The 25,331-nt window shown below is 39.1% G+C and overlaps 1 protein-coding gene and 1 long non-coding RNA gene across 8 annotated transcripts in view; one reads left to right on the top strand and one right to left on the bottom strand.

Annotated features, from left to right (window-relative positions):
* ZNF782 (zinc finger protein 782) overlaps nucleotides 1-10,824 on the bottom strand; it is a 64,914-nt gene extending 54,090 nt beyond the window's left edge. Inside the window, exons 1-5 of one of the 7 annotated variants that reach the window (XM_070589842.1) lie at nucleotides 10,724-10,783; nucleotides 9,519-9,664; nucleotides 8,991-9,345; nucleotides 8,547-8,602; nucleotides 4,549-4,675 (exon numbers count right to left, since the gene is read on the bottom strand). In XM_070589842.1, the coding sequence (XP_070445943.1) occupies nucleotides 4,549-4,675; nucleotides 8,547-8,561 (142 nt within the window). In that variant the 5' untranslated portion in view covers nucleotides 8,562-8,602; nucleotides 8,991-9,345; nucleotides 9,519-9,664; nucleotides 10,724-10,783. Of the gene's footprint in view, nucleotides 1-4,548; nucleotides 4,676-8,546; nucleotides 8,603-8,950; nucleotides 9,346-9,518; nucleotides 9,665-10,140; nucleotides 10,282-10,404 lie in introns of those variants that run through there. The other 6 variants (XM_070589840.1, XM_070589841.1, XM_070589838.1 and 3 more) reach the window with 6 other exon arrangements.
* LOC103542166 (uncharacterized) overlaps nucleotides 10,813-25,331 on the top strand; it is a 31,942-nt gene continuing 17,423 nt past the window's right edge. The window contains exon 1 of the long non-coding RNA XR_542647.2: nucleotides 10,813-11,026. This is a non-coding gene — a long non-coding RNA (uncharacterized lncRNA). The remainder of the gene's footprint in view (nucleotides 11,027-25,331) is intronic.

Raw genomic sequence — 25,331 nt, 5'->3', positions numbered from 1 at the left:
CACTATCCACTAAGCAAATACAAATTAAGACCATGATGAAATATCACTGTACTATTACAACCACTAATACATAGGAAGTAACTGGATTTCTCATACACTGCTGGCACAAAATGTTACAGCAATTTTGGAAAATACTTTGGCAGTTTCTTAAAAAAACAAAATATATACTTAACATACAACCCAAATCACACTCCTAGGCATTTATCCCAGAGAAATAATAATTTATGTTCACACAAAAACTTGAACATGGATGCTTACAGCAGCTTTATTTATAATAGCCCAAGATTAGAAACAACCAAAATGTCCTTCAGTAGACGAATGGCTGAACAAACTAGAATACATTCACACAGTGGAACACTATGTAGTAATAAAAGAAATAAACGATTGATACACACTACAACTTGGACTGATCTCAATCTCACATCAAACACGGAATGATTCCATTGATATAACACTCCTGAAATGGCAAAATTATAGAGATGAAGAGCAGATTAGTAGTGGGCAGAGATTAGCGGTGGCGTGGGAGAGGGAATGGTTGTGACTACAAAGCAGCAGCAGGAGAGAAACCTTTGTGGTGATACAATATTTCTGTATGGACCAGATGGCTTCCTTGGTGAATTCTACCAAACATTCAAAGAAGACTTAATACCTATCCTTCTCAAACTCTTCCAAAAATTGAAGAGGAGGGGAGGTTTCCTAACTCATTCTACGAAGCCAACATTATCCTGATACCAAAACCAGAAAAGGACAACACAAAAAAAGTAAAATTACAGGCCAATATCACTGATGAACATTGATGCAAAAATCTTCAACAAAATACTAGCAAATTGAATACAACAATACATTAAAAAGATCATATACCAAGATCAAGTGAGTTTTTTTTCCCCAGGGATGCAGAGGTGGTTCAACATCTGCAAATCAATCAATGTGATATATACCACATTAACAAAATGAAGCATAAAAATCACATGATCATCTCAATAGATGCAGAGAAAGCATTTGACAAGACACAGCATCCATTTATCAAAACTCTGAATAAAATGGGTATAGAAGGAAAGTATTTCCACATAATAAAGGCCATATATGACAAACCCACAGCTAATATCATTCTCAATGGAGAAAAACTGAAAGCCCTTCCTCCAAGAACAGGAACCAGACAAGGATGCCCACTTTCACCAACCTTATTTAACATAGTATTGGAAGTCTCAGACAGAGCAATCAGGCAAGAAAAAGAAACAAAAGGGATTCAAATTGGAAAGGAAGAAGTGAAACTGTCACTATTTGCAGATGACATGATTTTCTATATAGAAAACCCTAAAGAATCCACTAAAAACCTTTTAGAAATAATAAATGAATACAGTCAAGTCGCAGGATACAAAATCAACATACAAAAATCAGTTGCGTTTCTATATAGTAACAACAAAGTAGCAGAAACAGAAATTAAGAATATAACCCAATTTACAACCACAACAAAAATAATAAAATACCTAGGAATAAACTTAACCAAAGAGGTGAAAGATCTGTACACCAAAAATTATAAAACATTGTTGAAAGAAACTGAAGACACAAAGAAATGGAAAGATATTCCAGATTCTCAGATTGGAAGAATTAACGTAGTTAAAACGTCGATACTTCCTAAACCAATCTATAGATTCGAGACAATTCCGATCAAAGTTTCAACAACTTTTTCACAGAAATACAGCAAGGAATTCTAAAATTTATATGCAACAACCACAGACCCCGAATAGCCAAAAGAACTCTGAGGAAAAAGAACAAACCTGGAGGTATCACACTCCCTGACTTCAAAATATACTACGAAGCTATAGTAACCAAAAGGGCATGGTACTGGCACAAAAACAGACACACAGATCAATGGAACAGAATTGAGAGCCCAGAAATAAACCCACACGTTTATGGACAGCTAATTTTCAACAATGGACCCAAGAACAATACAACAGAAAGGAAAGTCTCTTCAATAACTTTTTGGTGTTGGGAAAACTGGATAGCCACATGCAAAAGGATGAAAGCAGACCATTATCTTATACCACATACAAATATTAACTCAAAATGGATTAAAGACTTGAATGTAAGACCCGAAACCATGAAAATTCTAGAAGAAAACATAGGCAGTACGCTCTTCGACACTGATCTTAGCAGCATATTTTCAAGTACCATGTCTGACCGGGCAAGTCAAAGAACAGAAAAAATAGACAAATGGGACTACATCAAACTAAAAAGCTTCTGCACAGCAAAGGAAACAATCAACAAAATGAAAAGACAACCTAACAATTGGGAGAAGACATTTGCAAACCATACATCTGATAAGGGGTTAACATCCAAAATATATAAAGAACTCATACATCTCAACAACAAAACTAACAACCCAAATGAAAAATGGGCAAAAGATCTGAAGAGACGCTTCTCCAAAGAAGATATACAGATGTTCAACAGGCACAGGAAGAGAAACAGGCATATCACTAACTATCAGGGGAATGCAAATCAAAATTACAATGAGATATCACCTCACTCCCACTGTAATGGCTATAATTAACAAGACAGGAAACAACAAGTGTTGGAGAGGATGTGGAGAGAAGGGAACCCCCATACACTGCTGGTGGGACTGCAAATTGGTGCAGCCACTATGAAAAACAGCATGGAGACTCCTCAAAAAATGAAAAATAGATCCACCAGATGATCCACCTATTACACTGCTGGGTATTTATCCAAAGAACATGAAAACGTGAATGCATAAAGTTACATGCACCCCTATGTTCATCACAGCATTATTCACAATAGCCCAGACTTGGAAGCAACCTAGGTGCCCATCAAGGGATGAATGGATAAAGAAGATGTGGTCTATACACGCAATGGAATACTACTCAGCCATACGAAACCATGACATCTGGCCATTTGTGACACCATGGATGGACCTTGAGGACATTATGCTAAGTGAAGTAAGTCAGAGAGAGAAAGTCAAACACCGTTGATCCCACTCATGAGTGATCCCACTTATGATTCCACTCATAAGTAGAAGATAAAAACATCGAAAAACACACACATAGAAACAGAGGTTGGATTAGTGGTTATCAGAGGGGAAGGGGGGAGGGTGGAGGGCAAAAGGGATGATTAGGCACATGTGTGTGGTGATGGATTATAATTAGACTTTGGGTGGTGAACATGTTGTAATGTACAGAGAAATCGAAATATATAACGATGTACACCTGAAATTTATATAATGTTATAAATCAGTTACCGCAATAAAAAAGAATAAAAATCAAAAAATAAAGTTCTGTATCTTGATTGTGGTGGTGATTACACAAATTTCCATATGTGATAAAATGGCACAGAAATACTCACACGTATTGTACCAGTATCTGTTTACTAGTGTTGAGACTATATTATGGTTATGTAAGACATAACCATTGAAGGAAACTTGTGAAGAATACAACTGTGCTAACTCCTGTAAATCTATAATTATGTCATAAAAAGTTTTTTTAAAAGTATATGTAAAAACCAGAGGCAATCTGAAAACATTTTCTTCTTAAAAAGGAGGAGAAATGTTTGCAAAACATATTTGCTAAAGGTCTAAACTTCTTCAATTCAAAAATAAGACCAAAAAAACAAAAAACGCAACTAAACAAAAAATGGGCTAAATATCTGAGCATACGCTTCATTAAAGGAGATTATGAATGGTTAAAAAACATAAAAAGAGGTTCAACAGTATTAGTCATCAGAGAAATGCAAATTAAAACTCAGTAAGATACAACTAGACACCAATTAGAATGGTTAAAAATAGACTTGCCAAACCAAATATTGGTAACCGGAGAGCAATGAGAATTCTCAGACATTGCTTATGGGCATGAAAAACAGTAGAGCCAGCTTGGACACATTTGGCAGCTTCTTATGCCGTTACACATAAACTTACCAGAAGACCCAGCAAGCTCACTCCCAGGTACTTATACAAGAGAAATGAAACTACGTCGACATAAAGACTTGTATGTGAATGTTCATAGTGGCTTTACTCATAATCTCCCCAAAGTGGAAAAAAACCCATGTGTCCATCAACTGAAAGGATAGCAAACTGGTTTATGCACAGAAAGGAACACTACTCAGGACAGAAAGAATAAACTAGTAATACACATATATCACGAGTCTCAAAAGCATTCCACTAAGTGAAACAAGCCAGACAAAAGACAGTCTATACTTTATGATTCCATTTATATGAAAGTTGAGAAAAGGCAAAACTACTGCAATAGAGGGCAGACCAGTGACTGCTCTGAGGGGTCTGAGAGGTAGGGGTGGAGGGAGGGGACTCACTGCAAAGGGGGACAAGGATCTTTTGGGGATGATGGAAACATTCCAAATCATGATTTTGATGATGGTCATCTATTGTATTATTTTTCAATACTCACTCACTTGTACACTGAAAAGTGCTGCGTTTTGTTTTCTGTTAAGTATACCTCAACAAAAGTGATTAACAGTTAAAAAAGAAAAAAGGAAAAACAGAATTTGCAGTCTAAATGGAGTCACATGGTAAGGTCTGCTCACCCACGGAGACCAGGTGGCTGTAGTTCTCCAGCATCACATCTCTGTACAGGGTCCTCTGTGTGGAGTCCATCTGCCGCCACTCCTCCTGGGTGAACTCCACAGTCACGTCCTTGAATGACACTGATACCTGCAACAGCACATTTCTAATCAATGTCCAGAGTCAGGGACATGGACTACTTTTGGAAACTGAGTCTTACTGTTTACTGTTCAAAGTCTAAAACAAAGTATTATAAAGGATGACTATCACAGCCCTAATCCTGTTTTATACTTTGAGGATATGTACACAACTAGTAAAAAATATTATTCTCATGCTCTGATTTACTTATATTTATTTTTAATTTGTACACATATATTGTCACTTAATATAATGAGAAAGCTTAGTGTCTTATTTTTTGAGGTAAAGTTATTACAAATAGGATTCCTGTATACATTTCCCATACACCATGGATTATGTTGAGCACTCTGCAGAGCATACACCCCAGCATGGAGATCTCTGCTGTGGCAACAGCGAATCAATGAGATACATGTAAGACCAGGGAGGTATTACATACCACCAGATTTATATTTCAGGAGCAATGCTCTAGAACAGGGTTTCTTCAACATGGCACTACCAACACTGTGGACCATATAATGTTATTTTTGTGGAAGACTGTCCTGTGTACTTTAGGATGTTTATCCCTGTCTCCTATTGATTAGATTTCAGTACCATCCCCAGCTGTGACAATCAAAAATATCTCCCAACACTGCCAAATGTCTCCTGGGGAGCAAAACTGACCCGTTAGGATTATTTATATTGCTCTATGTGAATAGTGAACAATGTCTTAAGCAGCAAAACAAAAGATCTAATTTAAGAGATAATCTATATTAAGGCAAAGTTACAAAGATAAAGGATAAGAAACTAATCCTTATAGGAAACAAATCTGCTTCCTGAAACAAAATTTTCTTGTGCAGCTACACACAGAGTTGCACAGGCAACTGGGTAGATGCTACATAGAGACTGGAAGAATAAATAAGAGGCAGAGGTTGGGTCATAGTGAAGCAAATGTTTTTCATTTGCTCTCAAAATGGCTGTGGAATGTACAGATAGAATTATTTATTTTGCTGTTTTTGCATGATTTTGGAACAGAGAGGGAAGTCTAAAATGAAAATAAGGATTTAGAAGACATTAGTCATTAAGATGGTAATTGAAGTCACCAGACAAAAAGGGCTGGTTCAGAAAGGACACAGAAACTGAGGAGAGAAAAGGACCAAGTACAGAATTCACGGAGATAGCAAAATTTAACAGGCAATTAAAAAAAGAATAGGCCACAGAATCTCTAAATGTTGGAAAGAGAAATCAGAAATATTAGATTACTGGAAATTAAGAGAAGAGAGAATTAGAAGCATAAATGATTCCCCTAGTTCAAGGGAATAGATGGAGCACACACATTTACATCCCCTGCCTCCAAAACCACACTCGGATAAAATACAAACTTACTATGAAAGTATGACAGAAAAGGATTACAGAGAAACGTTGCAGCAGAAGGCCCGAAAATTTGAACAAACTCTGGAAGACAGAGGGTAAGGTCGTATTGAATAAGAAAGCCAGGACAATTTAGCCCACAATCTAATGCAAACAGAGAAGTGGGCAGAGGAGCAGGGCACTGATGAGAGCCAGAACGACATCCAAGCTTCAAGCGAACAAGAGCCGGAATAAAGTGTGTGGTGAGAACGGTTAACAGAGTAAACTTCCTATCTGAATACAGGTGACGTCATTCAAATGAGTGAGGAAAGGCTGGACACTAATATCACAGGGATAGCTGGAGGCCACCTGGGAAAAGACAGATCTCTTTCTCACACCAGAGAGCAGGATAAAATGAAATGCAAGAAATAACATCACATTCTAGAAGACTACACAGAACAATGATTTTACAACACTAGAGTGGGAAATGTCCAACTCTGACTGAAAATCCAGGAATCAGAAAAAAACTGCTAAATTTGACAAAAATCAAATGCCTTTATGGCAAAAAAAAATCCTGAGCAAGGTAACAATACAAAAAACAGTAGGAAAATTGTGCAATTAATATCATAGAAAAAGGGCTGTAAGGGTATACTGGATACAGTCATTAAAATCAGCACATCAATAGAACAGGTAAGGGATAAACAGCTCAAGAACAAAGAAATACCATGAACTACAAACAAAAAACAATGTTCTGCCTCACTCATGAGAAGAATAAAGTGTATAGAATTAAACTGAGATCAGTTCTAATTCACACTGGTAAAAACCCAAAGTCTGATGCACACTCTACTTGCAAGGTTGTGGGGAGGAAACAAGCGGTTTCAGACTGTTGGCTCTACCCTCAATTACACCCACAACCTGACCACTTCAAAGTAACTAACACCTGTGATCACCATTTCTTGCTAGGATTACAGAAATGGCCTCCAACACTGTATCTGCTTCCACCACTGCCCCACTAGAGTCTATCTTCAAACAGCAGACAGTGTTATTCTTTTAAACTCTAAGTCAAAACTATCCTTTTGACTCAGAAGGATAAAAACCCAAACCCTCAAAACCCTCCATATCACCTAACTAAATGGAGAGAGATATTTTTCATGAACTGGAAGACTCATTATGATCAAGATGTTAATTCTCCCCCAAATGATCTATGCTACAAATTCTATAGAATCCTGCAATAGAAATCAAAATCTCAGCAGGCTTTTTTGAGATAGACAAGCTGACTTTTAAAACTTTCTATAAAGATGCAAAGGACCTAGAATATCCAAAACAATTTTAAAAACAGAACAAAGGCAGAAGACTCACATTACCTGATTTCAAGACTTCCTCTACACAGACACGCATCGAGACAGCATGGTATTAACAAGAGGACTAACACAGATCATCAGAAGTGAAGAGAGTCCGAGACAGACCATACATACACTGCCGGTTGACTTCCCACAGAGGTGTCAAGGTAATTCAATGGAGAAAGGATAGTCTTGTCAGCAAAAGGTGCTGACAGGGGGCTATGCAGAGCTAGAGAGCACAATATGGCAAGGGCACGTTCCTCTACTCCCGATGTTTAGAGTCCACTGCCAGAGTGTAATATGAAGACCCTCAGACTCAAAAATTCTAGGTTTCAGATTGTGCCAACTAGAACATATTCTGTCCTTTTCTGATTAGCAGCTTTATACTAAAATAAAATTTAAAAGCTGAACAAAAAGGGCAATTATTAATTCTAATTGAAAATTCTAAGAAAATACTATCAATAAGCTTATGAAAATACATTTAAAAACTTAAAAATACGAAAAATTTTCTTTGAAAATGTAATGACAAAAGTTATACTAACAAAAAATACAAATTCAGTATAGGCTTATGACTAATAAATTAATTCAATAATCAAAATCTTCAAGCAAAAGTCTTCGTAAGGCCAAAATTTATATGTAATACAATTTTCTGACCTAAATTATTAGAAAAGAAAAGGAGCAGGAAAGTGCCCCATTTCCTTTTATGAGACTATGACCTCGATATCATGATTAGACAGGGAAACAAGAAATTATAGTCTAATCCAACCTGTGGATACAGAAATAAAAATCCTAAATATAGTATTAGCAAAAAGCCCTAGGAAAATATGTAAGAAGCAACTAACCACACAGCAACTAGGGTCTGTACAGGAATTCAAGTTCATATTAGAAAATCCATTGTACTGTTTACAGTATCTACAGATGGAAGGAAATAAGCTATAGCTTTATTCCAATAGATACACAAAGGGAATCAATATAATGCATTGCACAGTCATGACTAACATGATCTCAGCAAACTGGTACCTGGAGGGAACCTACTTACCCTGACAAGGTCACCTACAAAAGCTGACAGCAAACATAGTTAACAGTCATGCAGGGTATATTTTCCCTCAAGATTGACTTGATCTATTTCTATTTGTCCTTTTTCCATTTCATGCATGGATCCTTCTAAACCTATAAATCCCTTACAATACAAAGTAGGGAATGAAGAAAGCGCTCACCTGAGGGATGTTCATTTTCTGTTGCTCCTGGGCGAGTGTAGAGAACTGTGGCTCAGCTGAGGGGACAGAAAGAAGACAGGGGTCCTGAGATTTGACCTGCCACAGCTCCTAGAGTCACCTCCCCACATCTCAGCACCCCAGCTGGGGATCATCCTCCCCCAGACACAGGGCCCTCTGGGCCTTGAAAAGGCACGAGGAGGATCATGGACAGGCGGCACCACCTGTCTTTGTGTGACTCTGCAATGACCATCTGCAGTTTTTTACTGAGTGAACATAAACTTTTCTTGATTGATTTAATAGTAACGCATGTGTCCTTCTGACTAACACAAGGAAATAAAAACAAAAGATGAGTTGAATTAAACTACACCAAAGGATAAGACATTACTCTTTCATTAAATACTCACTGTGCATCATTTATCTATTTTTCTCAGTAATATTATTTACCCCCTGGTAGAGACAATCCACGGGAAGCCTAGTAAAAGAGATGGGATGCTTGAAGGCAGGAACTTTTGTTCGTTTCAGCTGGGATGTATTCCTCAGAAGGCCCCTTTGATAAGATGCTTTTGGTGACTTATCTGAGAGGAAACTGCAGTTTTCCTTCTGACTCTGTCATAAACCGGGTTTCCCTGGACAAGTCACTGAAACTTTCAGGCCCAATGTCTTTAAAGTTTTCAAGAGAGCTGCAAGTAGACGACTTTGGAAAATCCTTCAAGAATCATTATTCTGGGATCCTGCGAGGTCAGGATGATGTCACTAATGTCACATGTGGTGGCAGACACGTCTGACAGCAGCACAGCCTCTGTAAAGAGCGGGGGCCATTTAAGGGGACCAGAGCCAGAACCTCCTCCCTCTGCTTGGTTGTCCCTGTCACCCGGACCTCGCCCTCACAAGCTCCCCAACAAAGCAGCCTTTCCTGAGCAGCCTGCCCCTGGGCCACCCCAGCTCACCTGCTCTACTCAGGGATAAACAAACCTCCCACTGTCACACAGTGTGGTGGCTCCTGAAGGTGGCATCATCATCAAGTCTGGCTCATTCTGGGCAAGGGGATCAGAACGGCTCCTGACCGTGCAAATCTAGGACCTGCTCTTTCTGGGCTCTTCTGTTTCTGCTCTGAAGCTCTGGAGAGAGGTCGAAGGTCAGAGGGGTGCTCTCCTCCAGGTAAGACTCCTGCACAGAGGCCCCTGCTTCCTGCCTCACAAGGGTTGCTTTGTTCAAGGAAACTGGGAAGTGGATCTGGGAAACAAATTCATTTTAGGGGCCAAAGCCTGACTCTTGAAATTCACTACAATATCAGACTTGAAGGACATCCCGTCAGTGCAGAAGGGGCCAGGCCCCTCTGTCCGACCCAAGGGACCTGAAGAGACACTAGAAACCCCAGGGTACATGTGACACATGTTGGGATTCCATCCACATCCCTTCCCTTACATCCCTGGGGATGTGGGGACAGGCCATGTTCCTAAGAGCTGGGAAGGCCGCAGTGCCAGTCTTGGGCAGGTGTGACATCAGACAAAGCCTGAGACTGAAGGGAAGCCACCTGCCCTTGAACCCAAATCCTGCGCTGCGACCTCCTGACCGAGCACATCGGGCCACCGACCTGAGCCTCGGCTGCTGGGGAAGCGGTCGTGAGGGCACATCAGGCCATCTAGCGACACCAACAAACTGACTTCCAACTATGGCAGCAGCTGTCCCTTACCCAGGGCTTCCTACCCGGCCCTCGTCTAAATACTGTACAACGATGACACGGACCTCAAAACGACGCCGTGAGACGGCGCTATCAATCTCACGTCCACACCACATGAGCACGCTGACCCAGGCCCTTCTGTCGCCCCTGCTCACAGGTGACAGAGCCGGGACTGACCGGGCCTTTCCGGCTCCGGAGCTCGGCTGCCCCGCAGACTCGGGCCCCGTCCGCGTTTTAACCGGCCTCCCGCCGCCGACGTGGGCTTCTCTCGGGTCGGGCTGCAGGAGGGCCGGGCACACGGCCCCCGCTCCCGACGGGCTCCGCCGCACCTGCGCCCCGGGAGCCCGAGGTCCCCCACCGGCCGCCCCGCCGAGGACCCGCCCGGGCGCATTCATGGCGCTGGGGGCGACGGGGGCCCGAGACCTCCCGCCCCCAGCGCTGCCCCTCACTCTCAACCCGGGCGCGCCCTCTACTCTCTGAGGAGATTCTGAGGTACCTAACGCCTCCCGAGAAGTCCGGAGAAGAAGAGCAAGGAGGCGGGGCTACGGCTGCACATGCGCAGAGGGAGCCCGGAATCCCCTTCCCAGAGTGCCGCGCGGGGAGCCAGAAGGAGGCAAGACTACATTTCCCATAGACCCCGGCGGTCACTGTTGGGGTCACTCTTTCGGCGCCTCCGCTTTTCAGGAGACTGGGGAATGATCTCTCCGAGCCCGAAGAGTTTGAGGATCAAACGTGACTTCCGCCGCCAAATGCAAAAGGTGGTCCTCTATTGGCTCCTGATTGAAATAGCGTTTTTTCCGTAAGTCGTGTAGAGACAATTTGGGGAACTTGAATATGGATTGGTTATTGAAAATATTAAAATAACTCTTAATTAGATGAAGTGTGAAAAAATTTTGGAGTTATATAGGAAAATTTATTTTGTAAAAAAAAAAGAAGGCGTGACGACTGAAGTATTTGGGATTGAAATTATATAGGTGTAAAATTATGATTTCATAATTTTTCAACCAGTGGACCCCCACCCTTTACAGCCACTGGCCTGGTCCCAGCGCCCCTGGAGCCCAGTGTGGAGGTTCTACTGGGGGTAGAGACAGGGGCTCCCGGTGTAGATGTGTATAGGAAAGCTGTTGGTTTTCATACGTTAACATTGTTTCTTGCTGAAATCTCTTACTGTTTCAACAAATTTTTATGTTAATTATCTGGGATTTCTGTGCACAAAATGACAAATTTGCTTGCTTTTTTCTGACATTTATAATCCTTTGTCATTCTTTCATGAATTACAAATAAAAGCACAAAAATGCTGGTCAAACTATATTAAATCAATCATAATAGACTTTAACGTAAAAATTACTAATGGAGAGAAAGTAGTCACTACATATGTTCATTTAATCAACATTTATTGAGAACCCGCTTGCAATAGACATTATTCTAGATGCTGGGATAGCAAGCATCAAATCAAATAAAAGAGATTAAATTCCCTACCCTCATGGAGTTTAGAATCCATGGGGACCTATTAGTCAGGGTCCCCTGAAGAAACAGGTGTCACTTGTCAAGGAACAATGAGACACTTGAGGAGAGTCTACTAACATGTCTCTAAAAACATGGGTAGGGTGGGTGAAGCATCGTGTAACTAGTGACAGTAGGGAATCATTATCACCACCAGGCCTATAATGAAGGTAGGTAACATTACCAGACCTTGGCAGAAAAGGCCACACTTGGGAGAGCTGTGTGGCCTTAGGAAGAGAAACATTGTAATGGCCATTACATGGCTCAGCACAGAGTGCCAAAAGAATAAATACCCAACCTCATTTATTCTCTTCCCTCTAATGTCTCTTGTCTTTAAGCATTTGTAAACCCCATTCAATACCTGTACCTAGAATTCCATCCACATATGTCTCCTGCAGACCTTTTTGTCACCAATTTTCCAGTCTTATTCTTGTCTGTTCCCCTACTACCAGTCAACTCATTGAGCTATTGGACATGAATCAATATAAATCTAAACTCAGGACGTGTCTCCTCTTCACAAGGGGAGCAACTAAATATATCTCCTTAAACTCTGCCCCTTTGGAAGATTTCTTTTTACCACACGTTTCAGAACCACCTGTAAGTGAGACTGTAATCGCAGCAGCCATAACTTCCAATGATGCCGCCAAACATAGTAGACTCAGGTTGAAGGAGATTCAACTGGTATATGCCACAAGTCTCCCTTGGGGACTTTTGAGGGTTGATTAATTATATATACTTGTGACTAAATTATGAAGAATTTTGTCAAAGGGACCTAGCCTCCTCTTCAGCTGAAGCCTCTTGTCTATAAAGTAGGATATATAAAGGACAGGGAAAGAAGATATGAATCCCTGTTATTGTGACTTGTGTTAGTTCTCTGCCAGGAGACCTAGAATTTCATAGATAGATAGATAGATAGATAGATGTCTCAAGAAGCATCTTAGTAGGGTGCCCATTTATTAAAACTTCATGATCAAAGAGACACCACCACAGATCCCTTCAGGTCACCACAAAAAATGTCTATACCTCAGAAATACTCTGAGAATTTAGAAAACTATTTTTCAGGATCCCATTAGAGAAATAACATATTTCATTGGTATGAAATGCGCCATGGGCTGCTCCTAAGTTCATGGAGTATAATCATACTAATAAATTTGGCCCTATCCAAAACATAGTAGTTCATTCTTCCTGGTCTAATTTCCTAAGGATGCTACCTAGTTTCTACTTGTACTATTGAGCAAAATCTTAAGTTCCTTTTGTATTTTGTTTTTATATTTCTGGATTAGACTTTGCTTGTCCTCTGAGCATAGTTGTTTTTTTATTAACATTATGGGCCTGGAGTCAGTAAGGCAGGTTGTACAGGCAGGCCCTGAAGAGAGTGTGCATCCTCTTTCAGGGGTGAGTTATACTGGGATCACCCCTCAGGATTTGGAGAGAGAGAAAAGTGAGAGAGTCACTGTCAGAAGTCAGTTAATCTTCACTTCTTTTTCTCAGTTCAGCACAAGCAGTGACTTTTAGTAAACCTTGAGGGCCTTAAAATTGCAGAGAGTGTGCCAGGTACAATGAACCTGAATTGCCTAGTAAACTTCACAGGCTCAATTTGCCAGGCAAGGTGTACAGAGCAGAGAGTATCTGTTCTGAGCAACAGCAACCAGTTGTGGTGTTTGACCATATCCTTCTCCTCTGATAATAACTTTGGGCTTCCTGGATGCTTGGTAAACCAACCTAAGTGAAGGAATACAATTTCTTCACCTTGATCTTGACCTCACACTGAATCCATCCTAGCAGGGATTAGGAGAGAAGATGTATTTACCTGGCATCCATCCTTATATGGATTCTGATAATTTTATAAAAGATTCAGGAGCATAATTGCCCACTTGAAGATATTCTTGTATTTAAGTCTTACCTGGAAGAGTACTTGAGGTAATCTCCATCTACTGAGAGCCAAATATATTGGATCACTTTTTAAACTGTCCAGACACCTCCATCTGGGAACTGTCCTTCTTGATTTCTACCATTATAGATTAGTTTTGTCCTTTCTGGAGTTTCATGCAAAAGGAGTCATACAGTGTGTACTCTTTTGTGTGGCTTTATTTTTTCCCACTCAGGATAATGATTTTGAGATTCATCCTATAGTTGAGTACCAGCAGTGCCGGAACAGCCTCAAACGGGGAGAAACAACTGCTTATGAGATCAAGAGGGACTCATTGCGCCTGATGAGTTCAGGCTGTAAATGAATCCGAAGACATGTACTCATTCCAATTTCCAGGTTCCCAGACTTTCCCAGTGAATGTCCCAAATTTTGTCTAATATACCTCCTCAAATTGTGGATCCAATAGTTATTGGAATTTTTGGAAGAAATAGTGGCCCCAAACTTCCAAAATTTTATGAAAAATATTAATTTACACATCCAAGAAGCTTAATGAGTCCTAAGTAGGATAAGCACAAAGAGATTTATACCTAGACACATCATGGTCCAAATGTTGAAAGCCACACACAAAGGGGAAATCTTAAAAGAAGCAATAGAAAAACAATATGTACGGGAAAGCATCAATACAAATAATATCTAATGATAATAATATCATCAGAGAAAGTGAACCATAGAAGACAGTGGAATGACATATTCAAAATACTGAAAGAAAAAACTGCTAATGAAAAACTTTTATGCAGAAAAACTATCCACCAATTATAAAGGTAAAATAAAGAATTCCTAAATTTAAAAAGACTGGGAGAGTTCCTTGATGTCATAACAAATTTGTGAGAACTACTAAAGGAAATTCTTTGGGCTAGAAGAAAATGACACCAGACAGTAGGTCAAATCAACTGGAAGAAATGAAGAGAGCCAGAAGTAATAAATATCTGGGTTAAAAATAAAAGAATCTATAAATATATTTTTTTCATGTCTTCTGTTAAATTCTTTAAAAGACAGGAGATTGTTTAAAGAAATAATTATAACACTATTATTGGTTTCATAAGGTATGGATGCAATATAAATAAAAATAATAGCACAAGAGGGAAAGGATTAGAGTTATATTGGAGAAAATATTCTATATTTCATGAAAATTAAGTTCATATTAACTTGAAATAGACTGAAATAAGTTAAGATTCATATTGGAATCCCTAGAGCAGACATTAGGAAAATAGCTCAAAAATATAGTAAAAATAATCAATAGAGGAATTAAAACGATATACTGAAAGATTTATTTAACACAAAAGAAGTTAGTGAAGGAAGAACAGAGGAACAAAGAAGACTGAAGACATAGAAAACAAATAGCAAAATGGCAGATGTAACTCTGACCCTATCAATAACTGCATTGTGCAGATGGTCTAAACAATCCAATTAGAAGATAGAGATTGGCAAAATGTATAATAAAGCAAGACCCAACTATATGCAATCTAAAAAGACACACGCTAGATTCAAAGACACATAGATTGAAAGTAGGAGGATGGAAAAGATACATCATGCAAATAGTAACACAAAGACTGCTGGAGGGGTTGTATTGATACTTGAGAATGTAGATTTTAAAACAAGAAATATTGCTGGAGGCAAAGAGGGACATACCAAATGATGAAATGTCAATACATCAGAAAGATAAAAATTATAAATGCATACAAACATAATAACAGAGCTTCAAAATACATGAAGCAAAATCTGACAGAAATGAAAGGACAAATAGACAACTCAACAATAACAGTTGGAAATTTTAATTCCCTACTGTCCAGAATTGACAGAAAAAAGGAAAGAAAATCAGCAAGGTTATAGAAGACTTGAACAACGCAATCAACTTAAGTGACGTATATAGAACACTCCACTCGATGACTACAAAATACACATTCTTTTCAATAGCACATGGAGCATTCTCCATGATAGACAATGTACTCAGCCACAAAATAAATATCAATAAAAATAACAAGACTGTAGTAACATAAAATACATCCTCTAACCACAATGGAATATACCTGAGACATCCACAAATATTTGGAAATTGAATGACAGACATCTGAATAACACGAGTCAGAGTAAATTGGGAGGAAAATTAGAAAGTACTTTGAAATGAATGAAAATTTAAAAAATAGTATATCAGAATTTATGGGATATGCCTAAAGCAGTGTTTAGAAAGAAATTTATAGTATTAAACACCTATAGCGGAAAAGAAGTGTTGAATCAATAACCTGAGTTTCTACCCAAAGAAACTAACAAAAGAAGAAACCAAACTGAAAACAGAAAGGAAATACTACAGGTTAGAACAGATCTCAATTAAATACAAAGCACAAAAATCAATAAAACTAGAAATTGACTCTTTAAAAGATCAACAAAATTGACAATCCTTTAGCTAGTATCCCCAAGAAAGAGAGAAGATAGAGATTACCAAAATAAAAAAGGACCATCCATACAGAGATTAAAGGATTATAAGAGAATGTTATGAACAACTTTAGGCCACAAATAATCCAAGTTGTAAAATATAGACAAATTCTTAGATCCAAATTTCCAAAACTGACTCAAAAAGGAACAGAAAATCTCAACAGACCTATAGTGAATATGAAAATTAAATTAGTAATTAAAACTCAGTTAAGAAAAGCCCAGATTCAGATGACTCAACTGGTGAATTCCATTGACTATTACAGGAAGAAATAACCCCAATCCCTCACCATCTATTTCAGAAAACATACCAGGAGAGAACATGTCTCACATCATTCTGTTAGGCCAGCATTACCTTGATATCAATGGCAAATGAAGACATCACATGCAAAGAAAAGACCAACATCCTTCATGGATATAGATGAAAAAACCCTTAACAGTATAAGAAGTGATGTCACCAAGATGGGGGAGTAGGAGACCTTAGCCTCCCTCCCTGCACAAAGGTCAACAATTAGACTGCTATCTACGGACAAAAAGAGCTCTGGGAGAGCTCTAAATTGCACTTAAGGAACTTGAGCAACACAGCAGAACAAGAAACTTAAGAATAGTCACACAAAAGGGAAGAAAGAACAGCTTCATGTTGCCTGTGTCACCCCATCCTCCAAGCTGGCATTGCTCAGCACCAGGAGGGAACTCCCCAGCTAGAAAGAGAAAGGGAAAGGGACAGTGGAGTGAGCAACCAGCTTCCCAGCCTTTCAGGGTATACTGAATCATCCACTTTGATTTCACTCCACCCAGAGACCAGCAAAGCTGAGACGTATAGAGATGGCTATGAACAAGGAGGAAGAACAGGGTTTTCCAATATCATCCATGCAGTGGGTGCAGCCACAGTTCCATGACCAGCTCTGTAGATGACCTCAGCAGCTTTCACCACTGAGGAAAACAATGGCCAGCACAGCCACTGCAAACCCCTTGCAGATTTCAGTGGTTTTTGCCCCACAGGAATGTATTGTGTTGGCCGATGCCAGCCACCTGATTCCCTCCCTTCTCTTCACTCCCACTGCCACTGGAACCTGGAATCCATGCTGGCAAACAAACAAATCCATGCTGTGGCTGTGCAAGTGTAAAAAAGCCAGTCTAGATTCCCCCCATGGCTGACCCACACCACTGTCCATGCACTCGAGGCTAGCCCCTCAATCTGATCACTTACCTGCCACCGGCCTCCATTGTCATGTGTGCACCCATAGCAAGATCTTATAGCCAAGGAGGTGCACTCTGATAGCCAAGACCCCCCATAGCTGCTTGTGGGCCTGGTTTGACCCTATCTTCTATCACTGGCCTGCACCACTGGACTCACCTTTAACTAGCCCCCACAGCTGCCTACCTGCATGCCCCCAGCCCAGCTCTCATCACTGGTGTCCACTGCCATGTGCACACTTGTGGAAAGACTATGCAGCCACAGGAGTGCACACCAACAGCCAGGGGCTCCACAACCACTTGTGGGCCTAGATCCAGCCCTATCTCCTGTCACTTGCCTGCACCACTGGGCTCATTGATAGCTAGCCCTTTCAGCTATGCACCTACACACTCCCAGCCTGACCCCTGTCTCTGGCCTCCACGGCCGTGTGCATGCCTGTGAGGAGACCGTACAGCCACCGGAGTGCATGCCAATGGGCAGGGCTTCCACAGCTGCATGTGGGCTTATATCTGGCCTTATCTCCCCTCACTGGCCTGCACCACTGGGCTCACTTGCACCTAGCCTCTCCACCTGTACACTTGTATGCCCCTCGCTTGACACTCAACACTAACCTCCACTGCTGTGCACCTGTGGTGAGAATCAGCAGCTGTGCTAGTGTACACCAACAGTCAGGGCCCCCATAGCTGCCAGAGTGCCCACAGTTGGCCTCAACCCTTGCTGCTTACCCTGGTCCCCATCACTACATGTTTGTTTGCAACTGGCTGTACCACTACACAGGCACCCACAGCTACCCCTGCAGCTGAGTGTGTATACATCATTGACTCCAGCTACCATTGCCGCCTGCCCTGTTTCCTAGCTGCTGGATCTCAAGGTGCCTCTGAGGACTCCAACTACCTTTACACCTCTGTGAACTCCCTGCGGTGCTCACCAAAATCCACACACTTGTTGACTATGCCAAGGACTCAATGGAATGAGCAAATGAGTCAGCACCCCCTCAAAACTGGATCCACCACATGCCCTAACACTTGGTGCCGTGCCTACTAGACCTGGGGTCACACTATGCCCCAGCACGTCCTCACCCACAGATGAATATTTTTCCTTACCAAAGTCAGTCCATAAAGTCTGGAAGAGGTAACTGTTTCTTCAAATATACAGACACTTATGCAAGGCTACAGAGATTACAAAGAATCAGGGAAAGGTGACTCTACTACAGGAACACAGTAACTTCTAGTAATTGACCTCAAAGAAATGGAGATACAGGAATTGCCTGACAAAGAATTCAAAATAATTGTCCTAAAGATGCTCGGAGAGCTACAAGAGAACACAGATAAACAATTTAACAAAATCATAAAAACATTACAAGAACAAAAAGAAGTTCAACAAAGAGATAGGAAACATGAAAAAGAACCAAACAGAAATTTTGGACCTGAAGAATACTGAATAACCAAACTGAAGAATTCAATAGAGAGCTTCAACAGCAGAATAGACAAAGCAGAAGATAGAATCAGTGAGCTTGAAGATGGAGCATTTGAAATTATCCAGTCAAAGGAGAAAAAGAAAAAAGAATAAAAAGGAATGAAGAAGATCTCAAGACTTTTGGGACACAATTAAGAGAAGCAATTTACACATCATGGAATCCCAGAAAGAAAAGAGAGGAAGAAAGGGGTAGAAATCTTTTAAAAGAAATAATGACTGAGAACTTCCTAAGCCTTGGGGAGAGATTTGGACATCAAAGTTCACAAAAGTAATAAGTCATCTCAAAATTTTAATCCAAATGATCTTCTCTAAGACATTGTAATAAAATTGCCTAAAATCAAAGTTACAAAGAGAGAATTTTTAAAGCAACAAGACAAAAAAATTTCTGTCATACAAGGTAACCCCCATAAGGCTATCAGCAAATTTCTCAGCAGATACTTTATAGGCCAGGAGAGAGTGGGATGATATATTCAAACTGCTGAAAGAAAAAAAAATGCCAACCAAGAATATTTTACCCAGCAAAGCTGTCCTTCAGAAATGAAGGAGAGATAAAGAATTTGCCTAATAAACAAAAGCTGAGGGAGTTCATCACCACTAGACCTGCCTTACAAGAAATGCTAAAAGGAGTTCTATAAACTGAAATTAAAGGAGGTTAACTAGTAACATGAAAACATATGAAAATATATAATACATTGGTAAATGTAAATATATAGTCATATTCAGAACACTCTAATACTGTAATATGGTGGTGTGTTAGCCACTTAACACTAATATAAAGGTTAAAGGACAAAAGCATTAAAAATAGCAACAACTACAATTTGTTAATGGATACACAATACAAAAATATGAAAATTGTGACATTAAAAACATAAAATGTGTGTGTGGGGAGTCAGAGGCTAGAGTTTTTGTATGTGGCCAAAGTTGAGTCATTAACAGCTTAAAATAGACAGTTATATCTATAAAATGTTTGAAGTAAGCCACAGAATAACCACAAAATAAAAACCTGTAGTAGATATACACAAGATAAAAAGAAGAGAATTAAATATATCCCTGTGAAATATCATTAATTTGCAAATGAAGAGAGCAAGAGAGGAAGAAAAGAACAAAGGAATTATAAAACAGCCAGAAAACAATGAACAAAATGGCAAGAGTAAGTTCTTACCTATCAGTAATTACTTTAAATGTAAGTGGATTAAATTCTCAAATCTAGAGGCATGGACTGGCTGAAAGGATAAAAAACGTAGACCCAATTATATAATGCCTACAAAAGACTCACTTCAACTTCAAGGACACACATGGGCTCAAGCGAAGAGATGCAAAAAGATTTCATGCAAATGCAAACTAAAAGAAAGCAGGGGCAGCCATATTTGTATCAGATGAAAGAGACTAACTCAAAACTGTTACAAGAGATAAAGAAGGTCATTATATAATTTTAAAGGGGTCAATTCATCAAGAAGATACAACAATTATAAATATATATGCATGCATAATTGGAGCACCTAAATATAGTAAGCAAATACTAACAAATTTGAAGGGAGTACTGACAACAATATAATAATAATAGGGAACATCATTACCTGGCTTTCAATAATGGATATATCATCCAGACAGAAAATCAGTAAGGAAACATTGGACTTGAACTATACCTTAGACCAAGTGGACCAAACACATATATAGAACATTTCATCCAATAACAACAGAATACACATTCTTCTCAAGCACACATAGATGTTCTCCAGAAGAGGTCATATTTCAGGTAATGAAACAAATCTCAGCAAATTTCTAAACATTGAAATCATACCAAGTATCTTTTCTGATCACAATGGTGTGAAACTAGAAATCAATAATAAGAGGAAAACTGGAAATTTCACAAATAACATGGAAATTAAACAACACACTCCTAAACAACCAATGGGTCAAAGATGAAATCAAAAGGGAAATCAAAAGATATCTTGAAACAAATGAAAATGGAAACAAACATACCAAAACTTACAGGATGAAACAAAAGCAGTGTTAAGGGGGAATTTTATAGTGACAAATGACTACACTAAGAAAAAGAAAAAATAAGCAGCCTAACTTTACATCTCAAGGAACTAGGGAAATAAGAACAACCTAAACCTAAGTTAACAGATGGGAAATGATAACCAAGATCTGAGCAGAAATAAATGAAATAGAGAATAGAAAAATAATAGAAAAGATCAATGAAACTAAGAAGTGGTATTTTTGAAAAGATAAACAAAATTGACAAAACTTCAGCTTTTTCTAGAAAAAATGAGAAATCTCAAATAAATAAATCAGAAAGGAAAGAGGAGACATCATAGCTGATACCACAGAAATACAAAAGATTGTGAGACTACTATGAACAATTATATGTTAGCAAATTGGACAACCTATAAGAAATGGATACATTCCTGGAAACAGGCAACCTACCATATTCACATCATGAAGAAATAGAAAATCTAAACAGACCAATAATGAGTAAGGAGATTGATTCAGTAATCAAAAACCTGCCAAGAAAGAAAAGCCTAAGACCAGATGGCTTCATGATTAAATTCAACCAAACGTTTAAAGAAGAATTAATGCCAATCCTTCTCAAAATCTTCCAGAAAATTGATGAAAAGGGAACAATGTCAAACTCATCTTATGAGGCATTACCCTGATAACAAACCCAGATAAGGATACTGCAAGTAAAGAAAACTACAAGTCAATATCTTTGATGAATATTGATGCAAAAATTCTCAACAAAATACTGGTAAACTGAATTCAACAGCACATTAAAAAGATCATACACCATGATCAAGTGGCATTTATTTCTGGGATGCAAGGATGGATCAACAAACACAAATAAATGTGATATACCATATTAATAGAATGAAATACAAAAATCATGTGATTATCTCAATAAATGCAGAAAATGCATTCGATGGGATTCAACATCCTTACATGATAAAAACTCATAACAAATTGCATACAGAAGGAACAAACTTCAACATAATAAGGGCAATATATTACAAGCCCACAACTAATATTACAGTCAATGGTGAAAGGTTGAAAGCTTTCTCTCTAAGATTAGACACAAGACAAGGGTGCCCACTATCACCAGTCCTATTCAACATAGTACTGGGAGTCCTCTCCAGAGCAATTAGGCAAAAAATAAAAGGCATCCAAAGCAGAAAAGAAGAAATAAAATTGTCTCTGTTTGCTGATGACATGATCTTTTATATAGAAAATTCTAAAACTCCACCAAAACACTGTTAAAAATAATAAATTCAATAAAGTTACAGGATACAAAATCAACATACAAAAGTGAGTTGCATTTCTATATACTAATCATGAATACTATCTGTATACTATCTGAAAAAGAAATAAAGAAAACAATCCATTTACAATAACATCAAAAACCATATACGTAGGAATAAATTTATCCAAGGAAGTGAAATATCTGTACCGAAAACTGTAAGACATTGATGAAGGAAATTGAAGAAGACACAAATAAATGGAATGATATCCTGTATTCATGGATCAGAGGAGTTAATATTGTTAAAATGTCCATATAACCCAAGGCCATAGGTAGAGACTATGTCCTATCCAAATTCCAGTGGCACTTTTACAGAAATAGAAAAAGGACCCTAAAATTTGTATACAATCATAAAAGTCCCCAAATAACCAAAGCAATCTTGAGAAAGAACAAAGCTGGAGACATCAAGCTCCCTGATCTCAAACTTTATGACAAAGCTATAGTAATTAATATGTGGTATGGTACTGGCATAAAAGCAGACACATAGACCAATGGAACAGAATCAAGAGTTTAGAAATAAACCCATGTATGGGGCTGGCCCCGTGGCCGAGTGGTTAAGTTTGTGTGCTCCGCTGCAGGCAGCCCAGTGTTTTGTTGGTTTGAATCCTGGGCGCGGACATAGCACTGCTCATCAAACCACGCTGAGGCAGCATCCCACATGCCACAACTAGAAGGACCCACAATGAAGAATATACAACTGTGTACTGGGGGGCTTTGGGGAGAAAAAGGAAAAAAGTAAAATCTTTAAAAAAAAAAGAGAAATATACCCATGTATATATGGTCAACTAATCTTTGATGAAACAGCCATGAATACTACATGAGGAAATGATAGTCTCTTCAAAAAATGATGTTGAGGAAACTGGCTAACCACATGCAGAAGAATGAAATTGGATCCCTGTCTTATACCACTCACAAAAACTGATTCACAATGGAATAAGGACTTTAAATGTAAAACCTAAAACCATAAAACTCCTATAAGAAAACATAGGGGAAAAAGTCCTTGACATCAGTCCTGGCAATGATTTTTTGGATATGACACTAAAAGCGTAAGCAACAAAACCAAAAATCAACTAGTAGGACTACAGCAAACTAAAAAGTTTCTTCACTAAAAAGAAACTATCAACGGAGTGAAAAGGCAGCCTATGAAATGGGAGAAAATATTTGCAAACCATATATCTGATAAGTGGTTAATATAAAAAATATATAAAGAACTCACACAACTCAATAGCAACAAACCATTAAAAAATGGGCAAAGGACCTGAATAGACATTTCTTTCAAATAAGACATACAAATAACCAACAAGTACATGAAAATGTGCTCAATACCATTTATCATCAGGTAAATGCAAATCAAAACCACAATGAGTTATCACCTCACACCTGTTAGAATGGTCATTATCAAAAAAAGAAAAGATAAAAGATGCTGGTGAGGATGTGGAGGAAAGGCAACTCTAGTATACTGTTGGTGGGAATGTAAATCGGTGCAGCCACTATGGAAAATAGTATGGAAGTTTCTCAAAAAATTAAAAATAGAACTAACATATAATATAATAATCCTACTTCCAGGTACATATCCAAAGGAGATGAAATCACTATCTTGAGAGATAGCTGCACTCCCATGTTCACTGCAGCATTATTCACAGAAGCCAAAACATAGAAACAACCTATGGATGAATGGATAGAGGAAATGTGGTATATATAGAGATATATATAATAGAATATTATTCAGCCATAAAAAAGGAGGAAATCCTGCCATTTGCAAAACCATGAATGACCCTTGAGGGCATTATGCCAAGTGAAGTAGGTCATACAGAGAAAGATAAATACTGTATGATCTCAGTTATATGTGGAAGCTAAAAACATTGAACTCATGCAAGCAGAGAGTGGAATGGTGGTTGTCAGGTACCAAGAGGTGGAGGAAATGGGAAGATGTTGGTCAAAGGACACAAACTTTCAGTTATAAGATGAAAAAATTCTGGAGATCTAATGTACACAAGGTGACTGTAGTTAACAATACTATATTGTATACTTGAAAGTTGCTGTGAGAGTAGAGCTTTACTGTTCTCATCATAACAACAACAACAAAATGGAAATTATGTGAGGAGAAGGAGCTTTAGCATCCATGAACATGGGAGGCATTTGTTTTGAAGGAAGACGTAGCAGGAAAGGCATCTGCAGAGAAAGATTGCGAGTTCAGTCTGGGAGTGTTGAGTTTTTGGTACCTTTGTAAAATCTAAGACAATATATTATAATTGAATATACATAGGAGGGAAACCATGAGACTATTGAGTTATGAAAGCTCACTACAGAGAGTGTTTCCAAGAAAAAGTTATCATCATCTGCAGCCACTGTGAGGCCAAGTGAGACAAAGATGGAAAGGTGTGCATTAGGTTTAGCTGTAAGGAAGTCACAGGTGACCTTGGCAAGTGATGTTTCAGTGGAGCAGTGGGGCTAAAAGCCAGACTGTGGTGGGCTGGGAAATGAGTGGGAGGTGAGGAAGGAGAAAAAGTGAATTTAAACAACCATGGAGAAGTTTGGGACAGTCAAGGGGATGGAGAAGTAAGGCAGCGCCTGCAGGGGAAGATGGAAAGGGAGGGTTTTATGTCATATGGGAGAGAGTAGGGCAAGTTTCAGTGCTGATGGTAAGAGGCCCATTTTCCTACTGAAGAAATTTCTCTCTTCTCTGGCTCCTGCCTGCTGTCTAAAGGTCTGTGTGGTTCCTGGAAATCTCAGAGCAGATCTTTTTTGTGTGTGAGGAAGATTGGCTCTGAGCTGACATCTGTGCCAGTCTTCCTCGATTTTGTATGTGGGTCGGCACCACAGCATGGCCTGATGATTGGTGTGTATGTCTGTGCCTGGGATCTGAAACTGTGAACCCCGGGCCGCCAAAGTGGAGTGCACAGACTTCACTACTGTGCCACCGGGCCAGTCCCTCTGAGCAGATCTCTTGGGAGCATCAGATTTCTCTCTCGCTAATCCATTATCAACTAACTCCTAACAACCAGATTTTGTTATCACCTCATAAGTCCACATTCCCCTCTGATGACTTTCTGGAGGCTCACACTCCGATTAGATCAAAACATCTCTCAAATATGTTAGTGGGGGTAAAGAGAGCAAAACCAATCTTCTCACATCTCAAAATGGCCTGTATATGAATTCAAACTGAGAAATTAACATTTTAGACCAAATTTTAAAGATCTGAAGAAATCATTATTTATGTCTAAGATTAACCACACATTTAGTTACTGATTCTGTTTATATTTACTTCACTG

The sequence above is a fragment of the Equus przewalskii genome, chromosome 22 (genome assembly GCF_037783145.1).
Source record: "Equus przewalskii isolate Varuska chromosome 22, EquPr2, whole genome shotgun sequence".
NCBI classification, from domain to species: domain Eukaryota; kingdom Metazoa; phylum Chordata; class Mammalia; order Perissodactyla; family Equidae; genus Equus; species Equus przewalskii.
The sequence above is the reverse complement of the archived record's forward strand: the minus strand, read 5'-3'. Positions and strand labels throughout refer to the sequence as shown.